This window comes from Haematobia irritans, chromosome 5 (genome assembly GCF_050003625.1).
Source record: "Haematobia irritans isolate KBUSLIRL chromosome 5, ASM5000362v1, whole genome shotgun sequence".
Taxonomy (NCBI): Eukaryota; Metazoa; Arthropoda; class Insecta; order Diptera; family Muscidae; genus Haematobia; species Haematobia irritans.
The window spans coordinates 139078491-139098887 of NC_134401.1; the positions used below are offsets into that span (position 1 = coordinate 139078491).

The 20397-nt window shown below is 36.2% G+C and overlaps 1 protein-coding gene across 1 annotated transcript; it reads right to left on the reverse strand.

Moving 5' to 3' along the window:
- Positions 1-14962: 14962 nt before the first annotated feature.
- LOC142240071 (uncharacterized) lies at positions 14963-20397 on the reverse strand. Its single transcript, XM_075311790.1, has 4 exons — positions 20219-20397; positions 19256-19283; positions 19027-19194; positions 14963-15124 (listed from the first exon to the last, which is right to left on the reverse strand). Exons 1-4 carry the CDS (start codon positions 20395-20397, stop codon positions 14963-14965), a joined length of 537 nt encoding a protein of 178 aa, XP_075167905.1.

Genomic DNA, 20397 nt, shown 5'->3' on the forward strand with positions numbered 1-20397 from the left:
AAGTTCATAATTATATATTGCCCCCATGTAAAGCGACCCCCATATTTCAATTCTGGTTCTATAATTACCGCATAAAAGATTTTGTTGTCTACTATATATCCCGCATGGACTAACTTACAATTTAGAAGATGATGTTAAGAAGTGTTAAGATGCCTTGCCATCGGCCGCAACCCAAGTAATTGAATTGTTGATGACCGTCTTTAGTAGGGTGGAGTGTACACAATCCAGGGTGGAGTGTACATAAGATTCGGCCTGGCCGAATGTTTGTTTTGTTTGTTTTTTAAAGTAAATTTAATGTATTTTCTTTATGATGAGTATCTCTGTAGTCGCATTTGGGTTTAAAATAAAGCCCCAATGGCCATGAGTTAAAAACAAATATATATGGTCGTAAGTTCGGCCAGGCCGATTCTTATGTACCCTCCACCATGGATAGCGTAGAAACTTCTACGAAAGACTGTCATCCACAATCGAATTACTTAGGTTGTGGTATCTTAAATCGTTTTCTAAATTGTAAGTTAGTCCATAAGTGGTATATATTAGACAAAAAATGCATATGTAGGTAAGTCTACATATAATTACGAATCGATATGGACTTTTGCACGGTACGTACGAGCCAGAATTGAAATATGGGGGTCGCTTATATGGGGGTTATATACAATTATGAACTTGATATGGACCAATTTTTGTGTGATTGGTGATCGATTTATCTGAGGGCTATATATAACTATAAACCGATATGGACCATGTTAGGCATGGTTGTTAACGGCCATATACTAGCACAATGTACCAAATTTCAACTGACTGGGATGAAATTTGCTCCTCCAAGAGGCTCCAAAACCAAAGCTCGGGATCGGTTTATATATTATGGACTGATATGGACCACTTTTGGCATGGTTATTAAATATCATATACTACGTACCAAATTTCAACCAGATTGGATGAATTTTGCTTCTCCAAAAGGCACCGGAGGTCAAATCTGGGGATCGGTTTATATGGGAGCTATATATAATTATGGACTGATATGAACCAATTCCTGCATGGTTGTTGGATACCATATACTAATATCACGTACCAATTTCAACCGAATCGGATGAATTTTGCTCTTCCAAGGGGCTCCGGAGGTCAAATCTGAGGATCGGTTTATATGGAGGCTATATATAATGATGGACCGATTTCGACCAATTTTTGCATGGGTGTTTGAGGCCATATATTAACACCACGTACCTAATATCAACTGAACCAGATGAATTTTGGTCTTCCAAGAGGCTCCGGAGGTCAAATCTTTTTTCAGTGGCCTATTCTACCTATTTGATAGTAAAAAGTGTATTTTGTGGTTTCCTAAAAGTATCTCATTTGACACTAATGTCCTGTTGTAATGTGCCATCTAAGCCATTCTAATCTGCCGACTATTGGTCTTACCTTTTTTCTTGGCTAAGCCTTAGGCAATTGGATGTCACATGGTTTTCGTTTCAGATAAAATTTACTACTTGGGTTGTTCGAAAGGGTTTCTGTTTTGTTGTTGTTTTGTTTACTTGGAACAAATGATGGACGGTTGGGACATTTGGGACGAGCTCAGTTGGTAGTAAAAGAAGATTTCTTCAGACAATGATGAGGACGAATTTAGTGGTGTTTGGATTAAAGCAAATGATTGTGCTGCTACCTTCCTAGATTGAGTGTCATGACTGACCGGCGATTTGTTTAATGTCATGCCTCTTGTTTGTCGCACTGTCCCATTATCGTCGATCAAAGAGGTATACAATAGTTTGGAGTCTTTTATTATGGGTCCCATTTTTAGTTAATAATTTACGATATCTTCTCTTTCTCTCTCGCACGGTCTTCTCTACAATTGACCAGTTTCCATGACAAGTGTTTGTCTTTTGGTTTTGCTTGAAAGTACGTTCATATGTTACCGCAACACGTTAACATCTTTGATACCCATCCCCAAATGTTGTTTCAATGACAGCAGGTTGCAGTTACTTCAGATAGGTTCTAATTTGAGTGGATATGATGTGAATCTTTCCGGGAGGCAAGCGTCATGTATTTTTTACATAGGTACTGTGTTAAGTGATCCTTTTTGTTACTGACAGATCATTATCATATCATCTAGTCATTTACTCATTATTTGACACTTTATTCGAGATGTTGAAAATCGTTTACATTTTCAATTAATTTCCCTCCATTGATAGAATGCTTAGCTTATTAGGAAACTTATTGAGTGTTGCTAATGGGTTGATGTAAATCTAATGTAATTTCTATGTTATGGAACGAAATCAATAATATCCTTCCCGAGATCTTCTATTCATATATTCATATCCACTTCCGATGATTTTCTTTTGGACAAGTCTTAGAAAATATGCTATATGTCGATCAAAAAATCAAAAAAAAAAACGTTGTCTTAATAAAAATTTTCTATAGAAATAACAATTTACAACATTTTCTATAGAAATAAAAATTTTACAAAATTTTCTATAGAAATAAAAATTTTACAAAATTTTCTATAGAAATAAAATGTTGAGTAATTTTTTTTATAGAAATAAAATTTTGACAAATTTTTCTATAGAAATAAAAATTTTAAAAAATTATCTATAGAAATAAAATTTTGACAAAATTTTCTATAGAAATAAATTTTTGAAAAAATTTCTAATAAAATAACATTCTATTAAATAACATTTATATGGTCTTAAAATAAAATTTAAAAAATAAAATCGATTGTTCGAAATATTTTAAATAAATTTTTATGGTGGTGGGTATTAAAATGCTTCGATTCAGCCCATCTGCTTGTCTAACATTCTAGGAAATTTCCAATTACATTCCGTAATTGGAAGTTGCTTTTCATTTACAGTCATACCGTACATTGATCGACTGAATAACGCAATGGAAACTAATTTGCGTAAAAACTTTTTTAGTTACAAAAATGTGAAGTGTATTAAAAAATTTAGTTTAGCCGGAGTCGAGCAAAATTTTTACGACTCCGACTCCAGCAAAATCTTCAGACTCCGATTCCACAGCCCTGGTTGCAACCATTGTCAAATCCCAGAATGCGAAAATAGGCTCTACTTAAAAACGAAGCACATTCCCACAAAGGAAATTGGGGTTTATTTTCATTTTAAATATTGGGATTTATTTGCATAATGCAAATGGTCCCCAAAAATAAAAATAAAATAAAATAAAATTACTCCCTAAAAAAAACATGAAGATTTTTTGTACGTTTTTGGATCTAATTTTTTTGGGGACCATATTCATTGCATCCAAAAAGGTTCGTTATTAAAATTGAGCCATGGAAATTTTTCATAGTCTTAATGAAAAAATTTGGCTATAACCAAGAAACTAATTTAAAGAAAATTCCTTCGTTTGTAATCGGTTCAGATAAGCTCAGTCTTTTGCAGGATCTCCATAAAAACCCAATGTATTGGATTGTTTGGTTTTATTGATAGAAAAAATTTGCAAACTACTCGTACTTCGTTATATATATTAATCTCTCTAATTGGGTCACTATTTCATGGCACTTAGGAACTGAAGAAGTTATCGATTTGTAATTGATCGGGAAACTGTTATTTTCGGAGCCACCGTGGTGCAATGGTTAGCATGCCCGTCTTGCATACACAAGGTCGTGGGTTCGATTCCTGCTTCGACCGAACAGCAAAAAGTTTTTCAGCGGTGGATTATCCCACCTCAGTAATGCTGGTGACATTTCTGAGGGCTTCAAAGATTCTCTAAGTGGTTTCACTGCAATGTGGAACGCCGTTCGGACTCGGCTATAAAAACGAGGTCCCTTGTCATTGAGCTTAATATGGAAACGGGGAGCACTCAGTCATAAGCGAGAAGTTCACCAATGTGGTATCACAATGGACTGAATAGTCTAAGTGAGCCTGATACATCGGGCTGCCACCTAACCTAACGTTCGCTTTAATGAAGCTGGTCAGCAGTTTATGATTTTTTTCCGTTTGCAAGAAGTGCGTTAGGCCTGATGGTATAGAGATTTTATTTTTTAATTGTTACCCATGTTACACCGGGTATTCGAGATTTCTAATGTACGTCAACGATCGAATAGCTAAAAATGTCTACATTTGAAGTTGAAGGATTTCACAATTCCTGGGCTCATCAGTTTTGTAAGTCTTCATGTGGATATTATTGAAGCCATAACTCCCGTGAATCTGGGACCTAAACTAAACCTTGAGTATAATCGTAAGCACCACCTGCCATCTAGGTCCATTCACCTCATCACAGTGACTAACTACGCATGTGCCCTTTGTCTAGCCGGAGAATCCTTCTTCTCGACTAATTGTCGCAAACGTGATTAAATTAATTCGTCTACAAAACCAATAAGCTTCTTGATATCGAGGGCTTATTTTAATGTAGTTGCCTTAAGAAGAGCCCAAATTTGCAAGGAGGTGTAAAACTCTGTCGATTGATAGGGTCTTAATGTATGATCATATTAGGCAAAGTTTTGACTAAAATTTTTTTACAACAGGCCTACAAAAATCCCTATTCAGTGAGAACGGGCTGCCACTATACCTACCATATTATCCATATCTCTTTGGATTTCTGTCAAAAATTTCTGTCTTTGTCATTGTCCCATTTTGACCCTGGAGAATAAAGCCCAATGACCTTTTTGATATGTCATACTAACATGTCTGGCAAAATATTTTTTCAAGTATTTCCCTACTCGTATATTCATTTATGTTTCATTACCCTATTTGATATGATTCTAAGGAACGATCATCTTTCAGAATCCGTAATAACGGCTATTCTTAATGTTGATTTGTAGTCATGCTCAACCTTACTGGCTAATTTGTCAATGCAATCAAACAATTCTTGAAACTTTTGACCATATTCAGATGAAATTATGAGCGAAACATTTCCGCAAAAATGTTGTTCGAAAACACCATTTCACACATATTTCCTTGAGCACTTCACTCATGATGATGATTTTATATATCAGCCAGTTAGTCACCATCAACTAACTGGGCAAATCGATAAGACCAAAATGGTCATCATGGCCAAAAATGACAATGGAAAAGAATTTTATATTGCAGCAGAGTAGAAAATTATTCTATTAACAAGACATGTATGCGAGTTGTATGTTACCATGTATATAGAGGAATTTTATACACTGAAAAGAATATTGCAATTGATTTAGAGAGATATTTTAATGCATGAAGTAGATCCGATCTGGCTGAAATTTGGTACATGGTATATGATCTCTAACAACCACGCAAAAATTGGTCCACATCTGTCTATAATTACATATAGCCCCCATATAAACCGATCCCCAGATTTGGCTTCCGGAGCCTAAAAAAGAAGGAAATTTCATCCGATTCGGCTCAAATTTGGTACATGATGTTGGTATATGGTCTCTAACAACCATGCAAAAATTGGTCCACATCGGTCTATAATTACATAACATATAGCCCCCATATAAATCGATCCCCAGATTTGGCTTGCGGAGCCTCAAAGGGAAGCAAATTTCATCCGATTCGGCTGAAATTTGGAACATGGTGTTGGTATATAGTCCCTAACAACCATGCAAAAATTGGTCCACATCTGTTCATAATTATATATAGCCCCCATATAAAACGATCCCCAGATTTGACTTGCGGAGCCTCTAAGAGAAGCAAACTTCATCCGATCCGGTTGAAATTTGGTACGTGGTGTTAGTATATGATCTCTCATAACCATGCAAAAATTGGTCCACATCGGTCTAAAATTACATAACATATAGCCCCCATATAAACCGATCCCCAGATTTGACTTGCGGAGCCTGTTGGAGGAGCAAAATTTATCCCATCCGGTTGAAACTTAGTAGTTGGTGTTAGTATATGGTATCTAACAATCATGCCAGAATTGGTCCATATCGGTCCATAATTATATATAGCCCCCATATAAACCGAACCCCAGATGTGACCTCCGGAGCCTCTTGGAGGAGCAAAATTCATCCGATCCGGTTGAAATTTGGTACATTTCGCTAATGTATGGCCGATAATAACCATGCAAAAATTAGTCCACATCGGTCTATAATTATATATAGCCCCCATATAAATCGATCCCCAGATTTGGCTTGCGGAGCCTCTAAGAGCATCAAATTTCATCCGATACGGTTAAAATTTGGTACGTGGTGTTAATATATGGGCTCTAACAATCATGCCAGAATTGGTCCATATCGGTCCATAGCCCCCATATAAACCGAATCCCAGATTTGACCTCCGAAGCCTCTTGGAGGAGCAAAATTCATGCGATCCGGTTGAAACATAGTACGTGATGTTAGTATATGGTCTCTAATAACCATGCAAAAATTGGTCCATATCGGTCCATAATTATATATAGCCCCCATATAAACCGAACCCCAGATGTGACCTCCGGAGCCTCTTGGAGGAGCAAAATTCATCCGATCCGGTTGAAATTTGGTACACTTCGCTAGTGTATGGCCGATAATAACCATGCAAAAATTAGTCCACATCGGTCTATAATTATATATAGCCCCCATATAAATCGATCCCCAGATTTGGCTTGCGGAGCCTCTAAGAGCATCAAATTTCATCCGATACGGTTAAAATTTGGTACGTGGTGTTAATATATGGGCTCTAACAATCATGCCAGAATTGGTCCATATCGGTCCATAGCCCCCATATAAACCGAATCCCAGATTTGACCTCCGAAGCCTCTTGGAGGAGCAAAATTCATGCGATCCGGTTGAAACATAGTACGTGATGTTAGTATATGGTCTCTAATAACCATGCAAAAATTGGTCCATATCGGTCCATAATTATATATAGCCCCCATATAAACCGAACCCCAGATGTGACCTCCGGAGCCTCTTGGAGGAGCAAAATTCATCCGATCCGGTTGAAATTTGGTACACTTCGCTAGTGTATGGCCGATAATAACCATGCAAAAATTAGTCCACATCGGTCTATAATTATATATAGCCCCCATATAAATCGATCCCCAGATTTGGCTTGCGGAGCCTCTAAGAGCATCAAATTTCATCCGATACGGTTAAAATTTGGTACGTGGTGTTAATATATGGGCTCTAACAATCATGCCAGAATTGGTCCATATCGGTCCATAGCCCCCATATAAACCGAATCCCAGATTTGACCTCCGAAGCCTCTTGGAGGAGCAAAATTCATGCGATCCGGTTGAAACATAGTACGTGATGTTAGTATATGGTCTCTAATAACCATGCAAAAATTGGTCCATATCGGTCCATAATTATATATAGCCCCATATAAACCGATCCCCAGATTTGACCTCCGGAGCCTCTTGAAGGAGCAAAATTCATCCGATCCGGTTGAAATTTGGTACACTTCGCTAGTGTATGGCCGATAACAACCATGCCAAAATTGGTCCGTATCGATCTATATTATATATAGCCCCCAAATTAACCGATCCCCAATCACAGTAAAATCACGATTGCACTCGAGCCAAAAATAATCTACCAATAGAATTTTGTCATAATTTTATTTCTGTAGAAAATTTTGTCAAAATGTTATTTCTATAGAAAATTTATGAAGCATTTCATAGTTGGAGAGGAATATTTTGCAAAACCTTCGAAAACATTAAGAATCTACCAAACAGTAAAAATTCTGCTATTTTTGGTAGACTCGTGTTGATAATTGTATATAGCCTCCTTATAAAGCGACCCCCATATTTCAATTCTAGCTCTATAATTACCGCACAAAAGTTCATATAGATTCGTATGTATTTCTTCCCTATATATACCTGTCAAGAACTGAATACATACGTATTTAATCGACCTTTTTTGTCTACTATATATCCCGCATGGACTAACTTACAATTTAGAAGATGATGTTAAGAAGTATTAATATGCTTTGCCATCGGCCGCAACCCAAGTAATCTAATTGTGGATGACCGTCTTTAGTAGAAGTTTCTATGCAATCCATGGTAGAGGGTACATAAGATTCGACCTGGCTTAGGATTTTCTTCATATGATCCAGACCTAAGGATGAATCTTTGGATTTGTGCCACCAATGCATGAAGAGAAGTAATATTATCACCCCAAACATAGATCAGTAGCAAAATGTTATTATTGGATGATAAATATGGAATATTTTGGAGCCAAAAATTTTGTTCTCTCGACAAACATATACACGCTTACTAAAATCAGTTACATAATTTTCGAGAAAATTAGATGGTTACGACAAACTAGAACATTATTGAAATTTACTAAAAATCTTTTATTAGTTTTAAGTTGCTAAGCATTCAAAGAAACTTTACAGTGTTTTCTTTCAGTGTTTCAATTTATTTTGTATCTTTTCCAATTTCTTTGTTTAGTTGACTACAAACTAGCATCACGGTTACGCTTGCCGTTTTTTACATCGAACTCAAATGTGGCAGTCCATCATGGATTGGTGGTTACAAGATTCTGACACATGTTTGTCATGTTAGAGTTGTTGGAGTGGAGCACTTGTGACCATCATGGTTTCAATGATGTTGTATCACTGGGTATTTGGAGTGAAAATAGTTTTCATATACAATACTGTCAACATTTTACTACACCATAATGGGGTAACTGATGAGGCTACATACTAAAGCTATGGCTACATGGGTTATTGCTGCTGAGGATGAATGTGCCTGGTTAATGCCTGGTCATGCTAACTGAGATTTTAATCTGTGTGACTATGTAAACAAGTGAACGGTACATACGTGTTTAATGATTTTTCAGATTCTCAACAAAAATATTTTAAAACAAATAAGAATGGTGGAAAGATCGGCCACGATGAAGCTTTTATACCTTATCCACTATGAAAGCGAATTGCAAGGCTCATCTACAGAAAATCATGGATGAATGAGAGATCGGATTGATGCCAATTTGAATCACCAACATTTTTACAATTAAAATTTAAACCGAATATATATATATTAAGAACAATAGAAGATAATATTTTGCCAACTCTTAGTAATGTTGAGTAATAAATAAAGGATTTGTTTTGGCCAAATTTGCTAATTTAAAAACACAAAAATTATTTACTATATATTTCTTTTATTGTTGCATTAATTACAATGGATCTTTCACCTTATGACCATTACGCAGAGAAGGAATATGCTCACTTTCAAGGGGAACCTCTTTCAAGAGAAAAATATTATATATGTATGGCAAAAATTGTTTTTTACCAGATATAAAATGTTTGCCGAAATCAGATTGCGGCAAACATTTCACATGTTCCCAATCCAAAAATAAAATTTTGCTTTTGAAACATGATTGAGGTGATCATATCCCTTCTCTGAATGTATTTGGATGTGCCACTTTCTGTTTAATACTTCTCATCTTATCATACACGCAAAACAATAATTCTTTCCTCCCAAACGAAATTTTAGACAACCAAAGTTAGTTTCTCATTTGCTTTTCTCTGTAAGGAAGTTTCTTTGGGAGAAAAGTATATACTTTTTGTGATAAACGTTTATTCTTTTCCAGGATATAAAAACAATTTAATAAAGGCCGTAAGTTCGGCCATTAATTTAAGTATTAATTTAAGTTCCATTAAATTAATTATGATGAGTTGTTGAACTAAAAAGAGCGATTGTAAATATCTAATTTATTATTATTTCATGAAATGAAGAGCAACAAAATGTAACTGAAGCATGAAAATTGAATGCAAAATAAAATAAGTGCTCTTCGCTTCACACAGAAAAAAATTAAACTACATTATGGGAAAAATGAACTATCTCATGCGAAAATTGAACAAAATTGTATTCCAAATTTTGAGATTCATTAAATTAACGAATTTTTTTTCTCTTTTATTATACCCACCACCATAGGATGGGGGGTATATTAACTTTGTCATTCCGTTTGTAACACATCGAAATATTGCTCTAAGACCCCATAAAGTATATATATTCTGGGTCGTGGTGAAATTCTGAGTCGATCTGAGCATGTCCGTCCGTCCGTCCGTCCGTCTGTTGAAATCACGCTAACTTCCGAACGAAACAAGCTATCGACTTGAAACTTGGCACAAGTAGTTGTTATTGATGTAGGTCGGATGGTATTGCAAATGGGCCATATCGGTCCACTTTTACGTATAGCCCCCATAAACGGACCCCAAAATTTGGCTTGCGAGGCCTCTAAGAGAAGCAAATTTCATCCGATCCGGCTGAAATTTGGTACATGGTGTTAGTATATGGTCTCTAAAAACCATGCAAAAATTGGTCCACATCGGTCCATAATTATATATAGCCCCCATATAAACCGATCCCCCGATTTGGCATGCGAGGCCCCTAAGAGAAGCAAATTTCACCCGATCCAGCTGAAATTTGGTACATGGTGTCAGTATATGGTCTCTAACAACCATGCAAAAACTGGTCCACATCGGTCCATAATTATATATAGCCCCCATATAAACCGATCCCCCGATTTGGCTTGCGAGGCCTCTAAGAGAAGCAAATTTCATCCGATCTCGCTGAAATTTGGTACATGGTGTTAGTATATGGTCTCTAACAACCATGCAAAAATTGGTCGACATCGGTTCATAATTATATATAGCCCCCATATAAACCGATCCCCCGATTTGGCTTGCGAGGCCTCTAAGAGAAGCAAATTTCATCCGATCCGGCTGAAATTTGGTACATGGTGTTAGTATATGATCTCTAACAACCATGCAAAAATTGGTCCACATCGGTCCATAATTATATATAGCCCCCATATAAACCGATCACCAGATTTGGCTTGCGAGGCCTCTAAGAGAAGCAAATTTCACCCGATCCGGCTGAAATTTGGTACATGGTGTCAGTATATGGTCTCTAACAACCATGCAAAAACTGGTCCACATCGGTCCATAATTATATATAGCCCCCATATAAACCGATCCCCCGATTTGGCTTGCGAGGCCTCTAAGAGAAGCAAATTTCATCCGATCCGGCTGAAATTTTGTACGTGATGTTAGTATATGGTCTCTAACAACCATGCAAAAATTGGTCCACATCGGTTCATAATTATATATAGCCCCCATATAAACCGATCACCAGATTTGACCTCCGGTGCCTTTTGGAGAAGCAAAATTCATCCGATCTGCTTAAAATTTGGTACGTGGTGGTAGTATATGATATTTAACAACCATGCCGAAAGTGGTCCATATCAGTCCATAATCGTACATAGCCCCATATAAACCGATCCCGAGATTTGGTTTTGGAACCTCTTGGAGGAGCAAATTTCATCCGAGTGAGTTGAAATTTGGTACATTGTGCTAGTATATGGTCGTTAACAACCATGCCTAACTAGGTCTATATCGGTCTATAGTTATATATGGCCCTCAGATAAATCGATCCCCAATCACACAAAAATTGGTCCATATCAAGTTCATAATTGTATATAGCCCCTATATAAGCGATCCCCATATTTCAATTCTGGCTCTCTACGTACAAAAAGTCCATATCGATTCGTAATTATTTGTAGACTTAACTATACATAACTTTTTTTGTCTAATATATACCATGTATGGACTAAATCACAATTTAGAAAACGATGTTAAGAAGTTTTAAGATACCACAACCCAAGTAATTCGATTGTGGATAATAGTCTTTCATAGAATTTTCTACGCAATCCATGGTGGTGGGTACATAAGATTCGGCCTGGCCGAACTTGCGGCCGTATATACTTGTTTAAATTTGAATTTTGTGTACTTGCTTGTAGGAAGCAAATTTTAATTTTTGATTTTTCAGCTTTTTTATACCCTCCACCATAGGATGGGGGGTATATTAACTTTGTCATTCCGTTTGTAACACATCGAAATATTGCTCTAAGACCCCATAAAGTATATATATTCTGGGTCGTGGTGAAATTCTGAGTCGATCTGAGCATGTCCGTCCGTCCGTCTGTTGAAATCACGCTAACTTCCGAACGAAACAAGCTATCGACTTGAAACTTGGCACAAGTAGTTGTTATTAATGTAGGTCGGATGGTATTGAAAATGGGCCATATCGGTCCACTTTTACGTATAGCCCCCATATGAACGGACCCCCAAATTTGGCTTGCGATCGCTCTAAGAGAAGCAAATTTTATCCGATCCGGCTGAAATTTGGTACACGGTGTTAGTATATGGTCTCTAACAATCATGCAAAAATTGGTCCACATCGATGCATAATTATATATAGCCCCCATATAAACCGATCCCCCGATTTGGCTTGCGAGGCCTCTAAGAGAAGCAAATTTCATCCGATCCGGCTGAAATTTGGTACATGGTGTTAGTATATGGTCTCTAACAACCATGCAAAAATTGGTCCACATCGGTCCATAATTATATATAGCCCCCATATAAACCGATCCCCAGATTTGACCTCCAGAGCCCCTTGGAAAAGCAAAATTCTTCCCATTCGGTTGAAATTTGGTACGTGATGTTAGTATATGGTATCCAACAACCATGCAGGAATTGGTTCCTATCAGCCCATAATTATATATAGCTCCCATATAAACCGATCCCCAGCTTCGACCTCCGGTGCCTTTTGGAGAAGCAAAATTCATCCGATCTGCTTGAAATTTGATACGTGGTGATCGTATATGATATTTAACAACCATGCCAAAAGTGGTCTACAACCCAAGTATTTCGATTGTGGATGACAGTCTTTCGTAGAAGTTTCTACGCAATCCATGGTGGAGGGTACATAACACGCACAGAAAAAACATGTTTGGACATGGTTGCCGCATCCATTTAATGCTTATCTAGAACATGTAATTGCCGCGAAAACCATGTATTTTGTCTTTGTAAAAATAGTTTTCGAGCGGAGAAAAATGTATGGTGGCAATAAGCATTTGAATGGTTCTCAAATACCGCAAACATTTTCTATCATTTAAATGATAGAATTTGAGACCATTAAATGGTCCGGAAAATCATGTACCTGACCATTCGATTTTTTTACTTTTTACAGGGAAAAAAGTATTTTTATAGGTTAAGTATAGACATGTCTAGAACCATTACATGGGCATAAAGACCATTTACATTTTTTTCGTGACCATTTAATTTTTTAACTTGTTTGCAGCGAAAAGAATTTTATAAAAACATTGAGCAGGTACACACGATTTTCATTTTGCGCGTCAGTCGTGTGTTGATTGTTTCTTGGAATGGACGGAGAATACGAATTTACTGTGTTTTGTGTTAATTTATTTATTCAGAAGTGGCACGTGGTTTTATGTGAACACAAAAAACGACAGTGTAATTGAAAAAATGTATCTGTTTTTTGTTCTGCATTTTACTATATGGTATAATTTATTTTTATTTGCAGTTACATGATGTCTGCGTTTGTACATTTGATGGGCACGATGTAAATATGGAATAATTACTTATTGTTGAAATTGAAATAAAATAGAGTGTGTAAAAATATATGATGTTTGCTTGAACGGCATTATAAATACAAATAAACAATGAATTAGTTTATAAATAAATAAAAACAAACAAATAAAGTTAATTTTTGTTTCCTCTTCTCCGGTGGCGTCCTTTTTCGACGATGAAAAAAGATTTTTCATAAAGATCAAAACATTTTAGGTTGTGACCATGTTCTTTTAACTAGGAGAAAAACATTTTTAATGAATACCATAACATTTTAAATCGTGACCATTGTCTTTTCATTCAAACAAAATTCTTTTTATCAATATAATAACATTTTAGATGAGGACAATTACATTTTTCTTAGAACCATGTTCACTGAGCCAACATGGTTGCAGGTTAAAATGTTACATGGTCGCCGCAAAAATAGCTCCTATCATATTATTTTGCTCTTCGAATATGATTGTGACAATCATGTTTCTTCTCTGCGTGAAGATTCGGCCTGGCCGAACTTACGGCCGTATATACTTGTTTATTCGTATTCTATCAAAGTACTTTAACAACGAGTTAACAACAACTTTATATTCCAAATTAAGACTCGACTTCCAGTAAAAATTATGCTATGTTTCAAGTTAAAAACGTCTTTAAAATAAAGTGTTGAAAAACATGTCCTATATTTGAACGATTTTTTGCTTTGTACTCAAGATGCAAAAAGACAACAAATTTAAAGACAAGTTCTTTAAATTTAAAGAATTTTTCTGTATTATTAAAGTCAAGTTGACCTTAGCCCAAACATTTTGTCTTTCATGTTATGATACCCATTTTTAAGTGAAATCACTTAATTATAAGGATAATACGACTTCTTTCGAAAGTTTATCGACTTTTGGACAAGGAAAAAAAACTTTATATTAGAGAAATGCGTCTTCTATGCTAAACAAAATTTGCATTCGTATTTTTAAGACCTGACATGACTTTGACCTCACGACAATATTTTTTCAGTTTAGTTGTCACCATTCATTGTCAAATCCCAGAAAGCGAGAAAATCCTCACATGAAAACAGGACACAATTCCAAAAACGAAATTTGGGTTCATTTTCATTTGAATAAGTTAAAACCGTAAAAACTTGGGGAAGTTTAAAGTATTAGTTCTATGTTGTATTCACTTTATTTTTCCTACAAATTTGGCAAAATCCTACCACATCCGAAGAGCACTAAGGCTGGGCTAAATCGTGTCAATACCTTGGAGATTTGGGTCTCTGGCTAATTTTCAAATTTTCACATACCAATACTTTTTATTAGCCAAAAACCAAGGAATACAGATGGTTGTTGTTCTTTCAATACTGGTCGACATTTTGATGAAACAGTTAAAAAACAATTTATTATCGGTATACCTAGAAAACAGTTAACATAAATAATAAAATATATACACTATCTAAATTGGTAGGAGTACATAAATACAATGAAATATATGAACTAAAATTTAAGAGAATCATAAACTAGAAAAGTAGCATAAAACTTTTATGGGCCGCATCATAGTTCACTAGAGTTTAGTTCATTTGGTAATAGAAAATAGTTCAATGTGCATATAAATATGTTATTGGTGCATTAATTACAACGAATTTTTCAACTTATGGGTTGTCTCATTTTCAAGCTTACAGATTTCTTCTGTATTCTTCACATCACATCATACTATTGTCCAAATTTTGTATTGATCAATGCATATGCCTTGACATCGGCTTTCCAATCATTGTATGCTGCTACCATGAGCCGGAACATATATTCACCATTGGGCAGTGGCATTAATTGGAACATGCCCTCATTAAGGATTAAATTGTTTACAATAATATCATGCTGAAAATATATGAAAAACATTTTATATTATTAAATGAATATGCGGTATTGTGTTCAACCAAGCCGAAGCTTTTGTCAGTGTTGTCAGATATTTGGTCATAAAAAATGGAGGTATGAAAAGAATTCTTAAGACATGTGTGTTGACATCTGTGATGCGCATTCTAAACCGTATGTTGTATGAACTACAAACACATATAGTACCGTAGTACACTCATAGAAAAAATTTCTTTCCGAAATCGTGAACGGACGGTAACAACATGAAACGAAAACGTTCACGTTTCGTTTTTCTTTGGTCATGAAAAGTCTTAAAATATTCGCTAGACGTTCTTATGGCAACTCCGTCGGTATTCGTTGCGCTAAGGCGAGTGTTAGCGCTTATGGTGCAAGCAATCCCGGTTCGAGTGACGGTAGCGGATTTTTATACCCTCCACCATAGGATGAGGGTATATTAACTTTGTCATTCCGTTTGTAACACATCGAACAGACCCTATAAGGTATATATATTCTGGGTCGTGGTGAAATTCTGAGTCGATCTGAGCATGTCCGTCCGTCCGTCCGTCCGTCTGTTGAAATCACGCTAACTTCCGAACGAAACAAGCTATCGACTTGAAACTTGGCACAAGTAGTTGTTATTGATGTAGGTCGGATGGTATTGCAAATGGGCCATATCGGTCCACTTTTACGTATAGCCCCCATATAAACGGACCCCAAAATTTGGCTTGCAGACCCTCTAAGAGAAGCAAATTTCATCCGATCCGGTTGAAATTTGGTACATGGTGTTAGTATATGGTCTCTAACAACAATGCAAAAATTGGTCCACATCGGTCCATAATTATATATAGCCCCCATATAAACCGATCCCCCGATTTGGTTTTCGGAGCCTCTAAGTGAAGCAAATTTCATCCGATCCGGCTAAAATGTGGTACATGGTGTTAGTATATGGTCTCTAACAACCATACAAAAATTGGTCCACATCGGTCAATAATTATATATAGCCCCCATATAAACCGATCCCCCGATTTGGCTTGCGGAGCCTCTAAGAGCACCAAATTGCATCCGATCCGGCTGAATTTTTGTACATGGTGTTGGTATATGTTCTCTAATGACCATGCAAAAATTGGTCCACATCGGCCAATAATTATATATAGCCCCCATATAAACCGATCCTCAGATTTGACCTCCGGAGCCTCTTGGAGGAGCAAAAGTCATCCGATCCGATTGAAATTTGGTACGTGGTGTTAGTATATTGTCTCTAACAAATATGCCAAAATTGGTCCATATCGGTCCATAATTATATATAGCCCCCATATAAGCCGATCCCCAGATTTGACTTCCGGAGCCTCTTAGAGGAGCAAAATTCATCCGATCCGGTTGAAATTTGGTACGTGGTGTTAGTATATGGTCTCTAATAACCATGCAAGAATTGGTCCATATCGGTCCATAATTATATATATCCCCCTATAAATCGATCCCTAGATTTGTCCTCCGGTGCCTCGTGGAGGAGCAAAGTTCATCCGATCCGGTTGAAATTTGGAAAATGGCGTTAGAATGTTGTCTCTAAGAAACACGCAAGAATTGGTCCATATCGGTCCATAATTATATATAGCCCCCATATAAACCGTTCCCCAGATTTGATCTCCGGAGCCTCTTGGAGGAGCAAAATTCATCCGAGCCGGTTGAAATTTGCAACGTGGTATTAGTATAAGGCCGCTAATAACCATGCCAAAATTGGTCCATATCGGTCCATAATTATATATAGCCCCCATATACGCCGATCCCCAGATTTGACCTCCGGAGCCTCTTAGAGGAGCAAAATTCATCCGATCCGGTTGAAATTTGGTACGTGGTGTTAGTATATGGTCTCTAATAACCATGCAAGAATTGGTCCATATCGGTCCATAATTATATATATCCCCCATATAAATCGATCCCTAGATTTGTCCTCCGGAGCCTCGTGGAGGAGCAAAGTTCATCCGATCCGTTTGAAATGTGGAACATGGCGTTAGAATGTGGTCTCTAAGAAACACGCAAGAATTGGTCCATATCGGTCCATAATTATATATAGCCCCCATATAAACCGTTCCCCAGATTTGATCTCCAGAGCCTCTTGGAGGAGCAAAATTCATCCGATCCGGTTGAAATTTGCAACGTGGTATTAGTATAAGGCCGCTAATAACCATGCCACAAAAATTGGGCCATATCGGTTCATAATCATGGTTGCCACTCGACCCAAAAATAATTTACCAAAATTTTATTTTATAGAAAACATTGTCAAAATGTTATTTCTATAGAAAATGTTGACAAAATTTTATTTCTATAGAAAATTCGGTCAAAACTTTATTTCTATAGAAAATTTTTTCCAAATTTTTTTCTGTAGAAAATTTTGTCAAAATTTTATTTCTATAGAAAATTATTATATTAAACCTTCAATTTCCAAATGCAGAAAAAAATTTTTTGAACATTTCTTTTTACTTTCTAGTCAAAACACATTGAGCTTAACATGGAATGTCGTTGAGCTTAACTGGGCAGCACTCAGTGATAAGAGAGAAGTTCACCAATGTGGTATCACAATGAACTGAATATTCTAAGTGAGCCTGGTACATCGGGCTGCCACCTAATCTAACCTAACCTAGTCAAAACACAAAAACTCAACAAGCTTGAAAACGGTTTCATTAAATTTAAAAAATTTTCACAATTATTAAAGCTAAGTTAATCTTAGTCCAACAAAATGTTCTTTCATGTAAAGAAATCCAGTTTTAAGTCGTATCACTTAAGAACAAAACAACCATTGAAAATTTTATTTGTATCACACGCAAAAAAATAATTCTTTCCTCCCAAACGAAATTTTGGACAAACAAAGTTCGTTTCTCATTTGCTTTTCGCTGTAAGGAAGTGTATTTGGAAGAAAATTATATACTTTTTGTGATAAACGTTTATTCTTTTCCAGGATGTAAAAACAATTTCATAAAGACTAGCTCAAAAAAACATTATTTTCTTGCTAATTGCATTTTCCCTCACATCTTTCTCACATCCACGAGGATTTTTAGTTCTTAACATCTTTTCCTGTAATACCAACAATGTAGAAGAAATTATACGATTTTATAAATTTTTAAATTTTTTTTACCTTTCGCCTGGACGGAGAATCGAACCGCGGACCATGCACATTGTAAGCCAACACACTAACCACTGAGCTATGTACCTGTTATGGTCATCAATAGATAAATATCCATATAAGTTATATTTATATAGCATAGCTTGCGGCGCCCACGAACCGAATAAACAAAGTTTATTTAACAGAAACAAACATTTAGTTTGGCACCGTGGAGCAGTGGTAGCTACGTCCGACTCTCATGCCAAGGGTCGTGGGTTCGATCCCTGCTTCGGCCAAAGTTTTTTTTTGCTTTTGTTTTTTTACATATATTCCAGATATATTCGGAAGATTCCGAAAAAAGGTTCAACATTACATTGTACTATATTAAATTTTGAACTGTAAAATGTGTCTTATTAAAGACCTAAAGTCAGAAAAGAACAGTGTTTGATATAAACGAAATGGACTGTGTTGTTATTTCAAAAATAATTTTTTTTATTGAAAAAATAAAAATTTTGTAACAATCGAATTTTTTTGGTGATAAAAGTTTAAAATTTTCGAAGCAATTCAAAAAACTCTAACAAAAGAAAAACGTTTTCGGCACACGTTTTCCAAACGTTTTTTTTCTTTGCGTGCAGAGAAAATTCGAATTCATATTTCAAGGACATGAAATCTTTGGCCTCAAGACAATATTTTTTTCAGAGCGGAAACAAGCTCTAGAAAAATAATATAATTCACCGGCATAGGCCAATCTCTTCTGTACATTTTATATGCATTTAAAAAAAAAATTTGCTGTAATTAAAAGTTTACTTACATCATATGGACAAGTATGATTCATATTTGAAGCATTTCTCATGCCTGTGAACATTATATTTAAGAATGGATTCCTTTTAGGATTTCTTTGAAATCTACAAAAATCCTCTGTTACATTGTAGAGAAATGGACGATAGCCATTGACCTTCTTCCACAGAGAAAAGCTTACCTGTGAAAAATAGTAGAACACAATTTTATAAAATGAAACGGTGGAATTTCGATGCACCCACCGTGACATTTGTAACGGGCAATTTAAAGGGTGATTTGTTAAGAGCTTGATAACTTTTTTTTAAAAAAAAACGCATAAAATTTGCAAAATCTCATCGGTTCTTTATTTGAAACGTTAGATTGGTCCATGACATTTACTTTTTGAAGATAATTTCATTTAAATGTTGACCGCGGCTGCGTCTTAGGTGGTCCATTCGGAAAGTCCAATTTTGGGCAACTTTTTCGAGCATTTCGGCCGGAATAGCCCGAATTTCTTCGGAAATGTTGTCTTCCAAAGCTGGAATAGTTGCTGGCTTATTTCTGTAGACTTTAGACTTGACGTAGCCCCACAAAAAATAGTCTAAAGGCGTCAAATCGCATGATCTTGGTGGCCAACTTACCGGTCCATTTCTTGAGATGAATTGTTCTCCGAAGTTTTCCCTCAAAATGGCCATAGAATCGCGAGCTGTGTGGCATGTAGCGCCATCTTGTTGAAACCACATGTCAACCAAGTTCAGTTCTTCCATTTTTGGCAACAAAAAGTTTGTTAGCATCGAACGATAGCGATCGCCATTCACCGTAACGTTGCGTCCAACAGCATCTTTGAAAAAATACGGTCCAATGATTCCACCAGCGTACAAACCACACCAAACAGTGCATTTTTCGGGATGCATGGGCAGTTCTTGAACGGCTTCTGGTTGCTCTTCACTCCAAATGCGGCAATTTTGCTTATTTACGTAGCCATTCAACCAGAAATGAGCCTCATCGCTGAACAAAATTTGTCGATAAAAAAGCGGATTTTCTGCCAACTTTTCTAGGGCCCATTCACTGAAAATTCGACGTTGTGGCAGATCGTAAGTCTATTCATGATGAAATGTCAAAGCATACTGAGCATCTTTCTCTTTGACACCATGTCTGAAATCCCACGTGATCTGTCAAATACTAATGCATGAAAATCCTAACCTCAAAAGAATCACCCTTTATATAGTTTAACATGGACATTTAATGCTACTATTCCACGTTTTACCATTTTTAGGCGACATTTTTCAAAAGTAGCAAAATCTCGATCTAATTCTTCACATTTAATATTAGTAAAACGCAATTCATTGTACACAAAATTCGGCAAAATACACAACACAAGAAAATATTTATGAAACAAGTACAT